At 36.1% G+C, this 13,991-nt stretch overlaps 1 protein-coding gene across 1 annotated transcript in view; it reads right to left on the bottom strand.

The window, feature by feature from the left end:
* Nucleotides 1-1,538: 1,538 nt before the first annotated feature.
* Nucleotides 1,539-13,991, bottom strand: part of RAB23 (RAB23, member RAS oncogene family) — a 29,085-nt gene continuing 16,632 nt past the window's right edge. The window contains exons 4-7 of the mRNA XM_080663476.1: nucleotides 9,482-9,638; nucleotides 7,658-7,740; nucleotides 6,752-6,844; nucleotides 1,539-5,034 (exon numbers count right to left, since the gene is read on the bottom strand). Of these exons, the coding sequence (XP_080519602.1) occupies nucleotides 4,895-5,034; nucleotides 6,752-6,844; nucleotides 7,658-7,740; nucleotides 9,482-9,638 (473 nt within the window). The 3' untranslated portion in view covers nucleotides 1,539-4,894. The remainder of the gene's footprint in view (nucleotides 5,035-6,751; nucleotides 6,845-7,657; nucleotides 7,741-9,481; nucleotides 9,639-13,991) is intronic.

The raw sequence follows: 13,991 nt of genomic DNA, 5'->3' as shown, positions 1-13,991 counted from the left end.
GTGCTTTCCTCCCAGTACCAGTATTGCATCCTCTAGGCCAGCGGCCGTCAACCAGTGGTCCACGGACCACTGGTGGTCCATGAGGTCCAAAAGGTTGGTGACTGCTGCTCTAGGTACCTGTATTCTGTATGGGTGGGTCCTCCCTTTAATTTAATGAAACATTAGCCAAGTGAGGCATTATGCAGAGGGACAGAGTGCAGGCAGGGAGGGCCCTTTGTATTGGAGCTCAGTCTAGTACCCTGACTCAGAACTCACCCTAACGAAGGGATCAACTCTGTTTCAATATTTTTAAACTGGAAAGCATGAAAGAATTTAGCAACCATTGAAAGAAGCAGAGTAAGGATCTGGCACACTAAATTATATGCAACAATTTTTAACTGGGAAACACCCGTGCATCTGTCCCTTTCACATGGCTGTGATAAATACTCATATTTTTGGAGTGCATCCACATGATAATGGTATTTTTGAAAGATGGATTTACAATTATTCAAAAACAAAAATGGAAAATCGGAGCCGAATAGGCAAGACAAGGACAGCAGTGAGCTTGAACTTCTTTTTGTGTGTCTACTCATAAAACAAGCAAGCCAAATGAAACGGACCTTCTGCTTAGGGACACAACCACATTCTTAAGTTTTCAACATGAACTAAGGGTAGACAGCTTGAATTGGACCACACAAATCTTTCAATTATCCACCTCAAACCACTAAATAGTGTAGCAAATATGCCTCTTTTGCATGTAGTGGGTATTCAGATCACTTTGGCAGTCACATGTTTGGTGAGAAACCGATTTCAGTGTCTAGTCCAGCTTTAATATGCCATATTCCAGCGTGACCCGAACAGGTTAAATTAGGCACAGTTTATGCAGGAAATTTGACAAAAGGAATCAGAAAAGACTGAAAAACCTGGGCTTGGACTTAGCATTCAGATCCAGGGAGTATTGTGTCCCAAATGTAACTGTCAGACCTCAGGTCTGAAGGCAATACAAGACCTGAGACAGAACAACACAGAGGCCTTAAGCTTTGCTGCGGGGAGACCTGGCACAGACCTCCCACCCCGTCTCTTACCACAGAGAGCAGAGCCCCAGGCACATCCCTGCCCTCCCCAGCTGTAAAGTGGGGGTGAGAATGCTCCTGTTAGGAACTTCAAAAGAGATACAGCATGCATGGTGCTTAGCATGGTAGCTAACAGAAAGCACTTGTTACATAAATTTGAACTATATTTTGTACCACAGAACAAAGTAAATATATTTTTTGGCTTGGGGGAGGGGCTGGTGAGAGATGCTCAAAGCACAAGAAAATAACTTTTCTTTAAACAGACTGATACTGATAGAAATAGAAAAGAAACTTAGTTTCAAAGGAAGAATTACTTAAACCACAGTGCTACTAAATTGCATTAAATATCTACTATCAATAAAATGAGTATGCTAAATATTGGCAGAGTATCTGAAATATGAAATATTTTTAAGTTGTTTTGCTTTTTAAAGAAGTCGTACTTTTTACTATTTGGTTCCACACTGGTGATACATATCACACAAAATTCAAGCGTTGAAATGCATTTATTTTTTAATTATTGGAATTAATCTTTCATGAAATTTTTATTAAGTAGTATATTTTAAATTAAGCTCACGTGCATAACTGCAACCCAATAGCAATACAAACAAGTGGTTTTTCGTTCAAATTTACAAAAGCATTATTTAGTAGTAACAAAATATAGAAGGGGTTGAGATTTCCTTTTAATGCAAAGTTTTTATTTTTAAGACCATCTATCAGCATCCAACTATAGATATTTCAAGGGAGAGAAGAAAAGGCGTACTAATAAAAGTTATTACAGCTAATCCATCCAGTTACCTGGGAATTAGGTAATTGGATATTTCAGAGTCCACCGTGGTTTTAAATGGTTTCTGTTAGCAAACAAATTCACTAGTAAGATAAGCTTACATGTTTTAGGGTGAAAACTTAAAGAGTGAGAACAGTACACATGATGTTCGTAATCGTAACTAATAGTTAAAACTGAATAAATCTACCTGTTCATTAGATTGACTGTGCAGTGTGGGAAATTTTTATAGTTCACTTTGTTTTCAGAGAAACATATTATCCAGTAATGGGAGCACTTCAGCAAATTACCAGTTAACTATTTCAGAGGTTTTGAAAAGGATGCTCTCAATTAATATTTTACATTAAAATAGTTCACTATTAAGTTGGGACATTAGGTCCTGAAGCCAACTCCTCGTTTTGAGATCTTCAGAATAGACTCCAATCCCTAACAGTCACAGGCTCAGTGGGTGCATTAGTGAGCGTTCTTTCTGCACTGAGTTGCCAACTTCTGAAACAACCATCTAACTTCACTCCACAGGGAGGAAAGGTGTCCACCCTCTTTTTTGTAGTGTCACTTCTACTTTATTTTTAAAAAGTATATGTGGGTTATCACCTTTGGGCAGATGAAAAGAAAACCATTTAGCCTGGTTTTATTTAACTGTATTGCCTTATATGTGCTATTTTGTGTGCTATTTAATTCAATAGGCAACTGAAGGAGGGAAAGGAAACCTCACGAACTTTGAAATATGGCAGTTGCAACAGAGCTATATGCCTGAATGCTAAAAATTAGCCATAATGTAAAAAATACATTAGAGCACAAATGCACAACCTCCTAGAGGCTTACACAAGTTTTCTTCAGCAACCATGGTTCGTTAGAAACTAAGAGTAAAGTTATTTAAAAGAATTAAAGGTCTCAGGGGGGGAAAATTAATGTTAATTTAGGTTTTAGAATTAATTAAATTGAGAACTTATAATGATTAATTATGGTTAGATTTAGAATACAGAAGTGCAAATTAAAAACTCAAATGTGTAACAAAGATTTCGGTTCTTGAAAAAAAAAAAAAAGGACAAAACTAAGTACACAAAATTATATTACAAATATCAGGGGAACTGCAACCATTAGAGATTACACTTTTTATATGGAACAGTAACAAACTTTTACCAACACACATTTAATTAACATGAAATACAACTACAATATATTACATAATGTGATTTTTCTGATACTAAAAACTGTAAGACTATTTGATGCAAAATATATTTTGTGCAAAAATTAAAGAGACTATATTTCAAGAGAGTAGAAAAGGAAAGGTGAATCACTAGCAGGTATCCATTGATAGGAGCTGAGTTTTTCCCAACACCTATCCCACTGCCAGCAATGGGAGTGGTGACAACTGGTGACATAAAAATAAACATTTTATATTACTTTGAAATATGTAATGCCAGATTATTTCAGTATTCTGAAAAGCAAACATCCACTCTTGACCACTTAAAAACGACACGCCCCAGAAAATTCTATTAGGTTCTCAACGTTAATCTGGATGGGGGATGAGAGTGGCGAAGGTGGAAGACTTAAGAAAAAAAAAAAAAGAGAGAGGAAACATACAAGAGAAATATATAAAACATTATGCATTTACAAATAATGAAAAAGAACTTGATCGCACATTTTTCAAGAAGTTATTTATACACATTTTGAAATCCTGTAAAAACAAGGTATATTGCAAACTGTTAAAAACAAAATCATTGATAAATGATAATTAGTTTTAACAGAGTTCATGCAATTATCTTAGCTGGAAAACTGTCCCAAGACAAAATTTATGCTCTGCCACATGACTACATATTAAAATCATTTCTTAAAAGAAATTATATTTGTTCCTGACAGAGGTCTTGAGAAAGTGCTGTACAAATCAAAGGTTATAGAAATTTTTAAGCGATAATCTTAAAATACCATAAAAAATGTGTAAACAAAAAGATGCTTTTACAGTTGCAGGGCATTATAAAATCCATAATGTGGATTACGACAAAAGATCACCTCTTGTGCATTTTTAAAAACCGTTAGCATAATCCTAAAAGTTCAAAATTGCGTTTTTAGTCAGCAGCAAAGGAGCTTGGAAGCACCAGTGTGCTTCAGGCCTAAGGAGTAACCGCAGACGTGCTGTGTCTGCTTCAGGACTTGGCCAGCACAAGCTCGCCATTCTTAAGAGGGACATGTGAAAAGTTTTGCAACAATTCTCACCTGAGAGATGACCTAGCACTAAAACATTTAAACTCCTCTTTTATCTACTCCATCAGAGAGGAAAAATGCTTTTAAAAGATATTATAAACAATATAAATTCTGATAGTAAAGCACTGTAAAAATTAGATATGATATTTTTTGGCACAAAACACTTTTTAAATCCCAGCTCTTTTGCAAAATATATGTCTGAAATTTCTTATTTGAAAATAAAAACTTTTAACATATACACAATGTGTAAATGATTCTATGAATGAATTAGATTCTTTTTCATTAAACACTGCACATACCTTCAATTTTACTTAAATACCAAGTACCTGCATGCATACCTCCACACCCAAAATGGTACAGATATTGCACAGTAACATTGCCCAAGTACACACTAATGCAGTCTCACAAAATTTAGGGTTTACCTTTCATTATTATTTTTTTAAGTACTTGGATTCAATACTATTTCCCAGAAAAGGTAGATGACTAATTTCAGAAAAAGAATGCTTGCTATCTTTTCTTAACCCATAATATTACAATCTGTACCATATATTTAGGCATTTCATTTATATTTTCCAGCATTTAAAATTCAGCAAAACCTGTTTTTGACATTTCTTACAGCATTCTTTCCAAAACAGGAGAAGCTTCGTCTAATGTAAAAAAAATTAAAATGAGTCCAAAGGGCAGTAATTTTTCCTCCAAAGACTTCACTCCATTCTGAAAAGCACTGAAGACCAACATTTAAGTCTGTCAACTTTCAGAGCCATTAGGTGCAAAATCTGCTAAAACCTTGTAACATACCATGACAGCTGGATGTAGTTCTCACTGAATTGCACAATTTTTTCCTGCCTACAACATTTTAGGGTATGCTACAGCTGCTAAAAGGATTTCTGCTCTTCTTGGTCCTCTGTTTGTTGGGTCTAAGATTGATGACATCTCCACCATTAAGGGTACTTGAACTCTGACCCGAGTGACTTCCACCAGATGTGTTGAAGACACCTGTAATAAATTGAAGGACACAGAGTTGACACTGACATGTCTCAGGATTACCTACTGAAGACTGCATCCAGCTTCTTAGTGAATCAGTAATATTTCCAACTTTAAGCCTTTCTTTTCATTTCATTTATTTTTAATAGAAATACATATGGTTCAAATTTCAAAGGGTACAAAAGGGTTCACAATGAAGTCTCCCTCCCACCACCCCAGTTTTATTCCCCTAAGGCAAGCATGTTTTATCAATTTTCCTATGTTATCCTTTCAGAGATATTTTATGCATATGTAGGCAAAAATACACATATATATTCTTTTTTCCTCCCTCTGCTACTCAAATGGTGACATATTCTACACATTATTCTGCATCTTTTCACTATTTTTGAAATATGGAATCAGTGAATAATTATAATAATTCCACTTACTAACTTTATATCAGATAACTTCTTTAAGAATACCTGACTTGTAGTTAACAGTATTTGTGATATTTTATGTTAATCAAAACATTACATATATAAAAGCTGCTAGTAATGTAAGATTTTCCTATCGAGGCTAAATTAACAAAATGGTCTACAGATAATTAAAGTCATGAGTAGATAAAAAAGATAAATTTTTTTAAAAAGTTTATTATAGTTTCTGTTTTGAACTGGGCTGGTCTTTCTGAACTATTTATCATCCTTGACACACAGAACTATCGGCCAGAGACACTATCAACAACACAAAGGTGACTGCGAGCAATTCCTGCCCACAAGACGTTTACAATCTTTAAAAGAAAAAAAAGAAGTTTACAATCTAATAGGTGAGTTAGTATACAAAGAATAATGCCATGTATAAGACATTAAATGTTAAGTGCCATAAAAGAGACACAAGATCCCATAAATAGTTCAAAGGCAGGACAAGGGACATCTAATTTATTAGGAAGGAGGAATTATAGGAAGCAGGTGGAACTGGACACCTGGCAATGTCCTGGACTTAGATCTCTGTTCACTTAAAGGAAAAGCATGAGGCCACCTACATAGCTGAGCGAGGTTTCTAGATAGTCCATGAAGAATAAATAGTTCTTTAACAGCCCTAGCTGGTTTGGCTCAGTGGATAGAGCGTCGGCCTGCAGACTGAAGGGTCCTGGGTTCGATTCCGGTCAAGGGCACGTACCTTGGTTGCGGGCTCCTGGCTCTGGCTGGGGGCATGTTGGAGGCAACCAATTGATGTGTCTCTCTCACATTGGTGTTTTTCTCTGTCTCTCCCTCTCCCTTCCACTCTAAAAGTCAATGGATAAAATATCTTCGGGTGAGGATTAAAAAAACAAATAGTTCTTTGACAGAGACAGGAAAGGGAGGTTATTCTTGATTGAAGAATCAAAATGAGCAAAAGTGAAAAGTAAGACAGCCCTGGGCATGTTCAAGAAAGAGGAAGACATCTGGTGGAACTGGTAAAAGGGGTACATACATAAAAGTGAGGCATGAAGTTGCACAGGAAGGATGGACAAAACTGTCTTTAAATATTGGGATGAAGAGAGCCTGTATTCAATGTGTTACATAATGAGAATCAATATACCTTTAATAAGAGACCTGATACTACTAAATTTAATAACCACTGATCTAACACATTCTAATCACATTTCTTAAATAACTGAGCACACTGTATGAAAAAATAGTAAATAAAATAATAATTAATGGGAAATAAATTTACCAGATAAACATGGGTCTAAAATGTCCTGGGTACTTACCAATTTTGTTACTACTTGAATGCCTTAATTCTGGATCCTCAGCTACTTGTTGTTTGAGTTTTTGAAGATACTTTTCAGCCAAATATTTAAAAACTAGAATAAAAATGAACAAAAAGCCTACCAGGTCAGTATGACTTATGCAGATAAAATATGTTTTTGCACATTACTTACTATAATATTTATATGTACTAAACAAATTTAAAATTAAATTAGAAATATACTCGACTTGTAAATTTATTTCAGCAATACCCATGTACAATGAATGGCAATACTATTAAATAGATAGTGGCATTTTATTAGTAAAGAAATAAAATAGTATTTGTAATCATTGGCTCTTTAGTTTTCAATACTTGTATAGTGATTAATATTCAGCAACACTAAATAACTTAGTCTTGAAAATATGTCTCATTTCTTTAGGTGAAAAAAATAACTACCCAGAAAGACACCTAGGCAACAATCCAGTTGCTATCTAATACAGTAAGTAGCAATTCTGGAATGAGAAAAATAACAATCCTCTTTCTCTAATATTACTTTCTTAAACTAGGAAATATTATTAAATTAAGGCTATTGTAACTACCTAATGGAATATCCGTTATTGTGGAGCTCTAAAACAATTCAGTAATTTTAAGAGGTTTTCATACATGAATATACACTCACACATATAGTTATATTTTTAAAGATAAAAAACAAAACACCCAGCAGCGTTTTGCTGTAGAGTACCAAGTATTCCAAGACATCAGTGAATAATTAAAAACTAACTCAAAGAAGCATCATACTTTAATTTTTTTCTTAATGATAGGTGACAAGAAAATTCTATTCTCATCATAAATGTTTTCTAAACAACACAATAGAAAACAAAGAAGAGTAAAACAGATTTCCTGTTAAATTTTTAAAACGGCAGTTTACCTTCATTCACATTTAGATCTTCTTTCACCGATGTTCTGTAGAATCTTAGCTTTAGCTTTTTTGCCAGTGCTTCAGCTTCCTCGCTATATCAAAGGGGGTTGGGGAGAGGGGGGAAAGTGCTTATAAAGATACTTTCTGATAGCTTGTTTTTAAAAAAATCACTTTTATTACATTTATTGATACGCTTGGGGGAGGGTGGTGTCAGATGTTCCACACCAGTTAAAGCTGTGTTCTCAGCTTGAACAGGGTTTTATGTTTTCACTACTCCTGGGGGATAAACACCAACCATGATGCTGTAATTGTAAACACACACTTTTCCATAAAGTCACTAAACTCTAGCCTTAAAATAGCAAAACATCGCTTTTCTTTATATAATACTTTAATTTTCTGTTTTTAAAAACATTCAAATTTAATTACACTCTGAAAATCACATAGTGCAGTACTTATTTTACTCTGACTGGCTATGAAACTACTTTGCTGCCAAAGTCAACAGTATAGTAAGGCTGTCTCTGCAAGAGTGGACTCCTAACTTTAGTTTTATTATGACTCCTGATGGTGCACTCCTGATTTTATTAAGACTACAGTAGCTAAGCTCCAAAATGGTTCCCAATGATTCCATCCCATCCCCCCACCCTCCTGGTCTTCATAACCTTTTGTAGTCTCCTCCTACACTGTAATCAAGATTGGTCTATGACAGTGGTCGGCAAACTCATTAGTCAACAGAGCCAAATATCAACAGTACAACGATTGAAATTTCTTTTGAGAGCCAAATTTTTTCAACTTAAACTTCTTCTAACACCACTTCTTCAAAATAGACTCGCCCAGGCTGTGGTATTTTGTGGAAGAGCCACACTCAAGGGGCCAAAGAGCCGCATGTGGCTCACGAAGCCGCAGTTTGCCGACCACGGGTCTATGGGATCAATAACATACAGAAGCGATAGTATGTGACTTCTGAGGTGAGGTCTGAAGAGACATGTGGCTTCTGCTTTGCTCTCTCTTGGCTTGCCGGCTGTGGGGAGCCAGCTGCTTTGTTGTAAGAACACTCAAGCAGCCCTAGAGAGAAAGATCCACATGGCAAGGAGCTAAGGCCCCTGCCAGTGGCCAGCTGCGTGAACCATCCTGGAAACAGATCCTCCAGCCCGGCAAGCCTTTGTGTGACTATAGGCCTAGCCAATATCTTGCCTCAACCTCTTGGAAAACTCTGAACCAGAACAGCCCTCAAGCTATCCCAAATTCCTGACCTACAGAAACTGAAATAATAAATGGTAGTTGTTGTAGCCACTAAGTTAGACTAATCTGTTATATAGCAACAGATAACTTACATAAGAACACATAAGCAAAACTTTAACAAATACAATGAGCAAATACTTATAGAAAAAAATTAGCTGGATGCTAAACTCCATTCACAAATTTGAGCATAATAGTTCTGAAAATACAAAACAATATGAAACTCATCAACATAGCCTATCTATCTACTTACTCTTTATTAAAGCATCTTTCATATGTTTAATGTTTTTAAATGTTTTCTTTAACATTATCACTATATCTACATTTGACTTAAAATGAAGAACTGGATTTGTAGTGCAAAGACCTAAATTAGAATTCTAAAAGGAGCTTCAAAATTTAATCCTTTATTTTTCTCTACTTATGATTCAGTAACAACTTTTTTTAAAGCAAACCAAAAACACAGAACAGCTCACAGAAATTTTAAATATAAGGTATTCTTTATATAAACGTCCCTAAATTTTGTAAGTCTCTGCAAAAATTAAAATAGGTTTTAACTTTATAGAATTATCACCACCCCTTCAAAAATAGCCATCTTACTTCTTTATACAAGAATCATCCAAGAGATCAATCTTGTTTTGTACAAGTACAGTTGGTATATCTCCAACTTCAGCTACTACTTTCTCTTTCCAACTGGAAATTGCTTCAAAAGATTCCCTGTCTGTGGTAGAAAATACAAGCACACAAGCCTGGGCTCCTGTAAGGTCACAAAATAAACATGTTATTTATATTAATTTAACAATCCTGTGCAGAGTGAGGGCAAATTTTACCTAAAAACAGTTTTTTATGTAAATAACTGGCGAACTCATCGTTTAGCACTCTGCTTATTTTTTTAAATATAAACTCTATTTTCTAATTCAAAGAACCAATTTTTACCAAGAACAGTGGTTCTCAAACTTGTACAAGTGTCAAAGTTCCCTCAAAATCATAAACTTTTTTTGGGGGGGGGAAGGGGATATCATGAAATATTAATATATTTAATTACATTATAAGAGCTAGAGAGAATGGTCAACTAAACATGAATGATGGGCTGTTGCCAAGTTATTCCTGTTAATACTTGTCATTTGCTTCTTAATTTCTTTCAGCATAGATTTAAGAAAAATATATGAAAAAAATCATAATTCTATTTATTTTTCTAAAAATCTGTTATTATCTCATGTTAGTAGCAGAATACCAATGATGCTAACAAATATAATTTACAAACCAGGGTCAAGAAAAAAATATATACAATAGAAAGGGAAAAGGTTTAATTTAGTTTTTTGCCCTGTTTAACTGTATAATTCCCATACTATATCCATTGGCAATATTTTATCTATCAACTATCACATTAGGTTGATTACATCTAAAATTAAATATAAGCAGCAACCTTCTGGAAGAAGCTCTTTTACAAATTAGTAGTTGTTGAATCAGGCGGCACAGTGACAAAAAGCAGATGTGTAGGCCACAAGAAAAAATGTCCTGGGGTCAAGAGCATTTCCTGGAATCGAAGCATGTTTTCTTATTGTTACACCTTCCTTCCAGATCCCTCAGGTATAAGAGTTTGCTTCTAAGACTCAGACATACATTCTGGGCTATCTAAGACACTCTAAGGCCAAAAACAATTTGTTTATCGCCAGAGGGAATACAGTAGAAAGAAAAAGCATATGAGGAAAGAGAAAACTGGCAGTTCAGTATTACTATAAAAGCAGAGGCTTCATCTGTGAAAATTTTCTCTCTCCAGACAGGTTTCAAACCAAAGATTAAATTAAATACACAATTTGTAAGGGGGAAACAGGCAGATAGACCCTGAGACTTTGTCAAAATTGAAGGAGTAAAATTAATGAGTATATTGGTAAATAAATTTATATTTACTTGAAATCTAAATTTTACTTAAACTACAAATAAAACATTATTTAATCATACTTTAACTTTGATTTAACTAAGTTTTATTATACTAGTAAAACTCTATTTGTTAGTTTGAAACCAAGAATTTTCTATCTAATCAATTGTCATTTAATTTGAGGGTCCAATAGGTATTTCCAGGTACACTTAAAGAAAAATACTTAAAAAAAAAGAATAAAAGGGGGGTGGAGGGGTGTAAGACATCAACCAATGGACTTGTATGCATGCATATTAGCATAACCAATGGACTCGGACACTGGGACGGTGGGGTTTGTCCTGGGGGGCGGGTGTGGCGGGGCAGGGGGGTCAATCAGGGAAAAAGGAGACGTGTAATACTTTTAAACAATTAAATAAATAAATAAACAAATAAGATAAAAGAAAAAGTATATTCATAACACCCCAAATTACTTAGTGGGGTGCTTAGTGGGAGAGATCAAGAATGTGGGAATGTGCTAAAGTGCCTGTCTGAAGAGGAGGAAATGTAATGTTGACATGTTTAAGTAATCAAAGGAGGTAAATAAACATTTTTTGCAGTAGACACTGGAGTGCCTGCACCCCTTCAGCCCCAGGTGCCACTGCAGCTATGGAGACAGTTCCTGCCTGTTGCTAGTCCCCTACCTCACGCACAAGCTACAGGTGCTCTCTGCTTTCCTACCTCAGGTGCTTTCTGATGCTTCAGAGGGCCCCTGGGTTTGTGGAATCCTCTAAGGCAGTGGTCGGCAAACTCATTAGTCAACAGAGCCAAATATCAACAGTACAACGATTGAAATTCCTTTTGAGAGCCAAATTTTTTAAACTTAAACTTCTAACGCCACTTCTTCAAAATAGACTCGCCCAGGCCGTGGTATTTTGTGGAAGAGCCATACTCAAGGGGCCAAAGAGCCGCATGTGGCTCGTGAGCCGCAGTTTGCCGACCACTGCTCTAAGGGGAATTGATGCCTCTGGGGAGAAGCTTCAAGTTATGGGAGATGGAATAAATACCTGATCTTCATGTTGGTAGGGCCATCCTGAGGTGTGCCTAGATGGTTCTTCACAGGGATCCCTCATTGCCTACAGTTATAATTAGCTCATTAATATACCCTCTACAAGTTTTCCTCCTGCTTTTCCTAGTCTCTTTACTTCTACTTCCTGGGATCACCTCTCAGATAAATTACTTCCACCCAGTTGTGCCAAGAACTGCTCTGTTGGTGTCTTGGGAGGGAAGAGAGGGTTAAACTAAGAGAATAAGTGTCATAAGTTGCAGGCAATCACCATAATAAGAAAGAGCCAATGTGCCTAAAAAACAAGGAGAAAAGTGACCTATCCAATGTACAGCACAGAAACTAGAAAAAAAACTACAGAAAATATAAAACCTGAATGAGACGACAGAAATAAGTTGTAACAAGAGTAATTATAATCTTCAGGAAAAATGAACGGCACATGAATCTCTGAAGCTGGATAGTTCACTTGATACTAAGCCTCAGACTGAATGCTGCAACCAAATCATCTCATTTAACCTAAATATATTACCAAAATGAAACAAAAACAACCTAGATTACTTCTGCAGTTTTAAAATTTTGACAAATGTTGCACGACTGTTTGTTTTAATTTCCCCTAAATGAAATCATCCATCCATAGAAAATATTCTGCCAAAAAGCTAAAAGAGGGCTCTTTTTGACTGAGGTACCAAAAAAACAGATGACAATACCAGATTCCAAATGTGTGTGAAGATCATTATTTGCAGAATTTACAAAGGAAATAAATAGCTATAAGTCCTACACAACTCTGGAACTCCCTCAAGAACTTCAAGAATTTTTTTTTTTAAAGAACTGAGAAGAAGGTGGGAAAAGAGGATTAATAAAGGATTTCTCTAAAGAAAGTACTGTCTCTAGCCCAACCCTTTCTTTCAAGAAGGTGGGATGGATGGGGGAAAAGTACTATCATTTCCTCCCCTTCATCTCAACCTAGCAGGAATGGACTTCAGCAAGACCATTTAAGGAACTTGATATGTGTTTCCAGCAACTCTGGACTGATTCTGCTTGATTCAAGCCTGAGAAAGATGCAGTGGCTGGGAGCAAGAGTAAAAAGACAAGACCAACAGACAAAAAAGAAGAGAGCTGCATTTGGGTGTAACTGTGCTCCCCCTGATGACAAGACAAAGAATGCACAAGAATTTCATACAAGCATGGAGTCACATCCAAGAGAAAAGCCAGCATGGGATCATTTTATTTTATTTATTATTATTTTGTTTAAACTCAATGAAAACTGGCTTAAACTATAATGGGACTTACTGTCTAGGTCAGCAATTTTCAACTGGTGTGCCACAAGAATTTTTTTTTATTACATTTTTATTCATTTCAGAAGAGGAAGGGAGAGGGAAGAGATAGAAACATCAATGATGAGAAAGAATCACTGATCAGCTGCCTCCTGCACCACCACCCCCTACTAGGGATGAAGCCCGAAATCCAGGCATGTGCCCTTGACCGGAATTGAACCCAGGACCCTTCAGTCCGCAGGCCGATGCTCTATCCACTGAGCCAAACCAGCCAGGGCAGCATGGGATCATTTTAAATCATGTTCAAAAGGGCTATTTATTGAGTGATGAGAGCTTAACATAAAGGAAGATGGAGATGGAATGATGAGTCCCACAAAGGGGCAAAGCAACTGCCCAAATGACGTATACATTTGCCCTGAAGAAACATCCCCAAGAATGGAAGCCTTGGAGGAATCCAGGATAATTTCCTAGAAAATCATCTTTAAACATCTGCCATCCAGAATGCCCCAACATCAGACCATAGTGTTCTTGTCCCCAATTAGTTCTTCTCCTAGGCCTGACCCAAGAGAATCAAGAACCATCTCTACAAGCTGGGGAAGAAACTGGGAGGAGGAAACAACCAACATTCGTTTCGGAGACCACAGGTACTAGTCTGCTAAGTAAGACTCCAGAAAGGATAAGAGATTTAATGCTAAATTACATTTGGAGTTTTGATTAATATACATGACTAGCTATTCCCATTACCAAATGAAGATCATGTTCATGAATAGAAATAACTATGAGGCAGTAAAAAAAATTACTGGAGAGTGACAGAAAAGACAAAGGGGGGTTTTATTGAGGGTAAAGGAAAAGACTGCACCTCCTCCTGCTGCCTAATCCTATATAATAAAAGCCTAATATGCTAAGTGTCCGACC

The sequence above is a fragment of the Plecotus auritus genome (assembly GCF_963455305.1).
Source record: "Plecotus auritus genome assembly, chromosome: 4".
NCBI classification, from domain to species: Eukaryota; Metazoa; Chordata; class Mammalia; order Chiroptera; family Vespertilionidae; genus Plecotus; species Plecotus auritus.
This window is presented reverse-complemented; position numbering and strand designations above follow the sequence as displayed.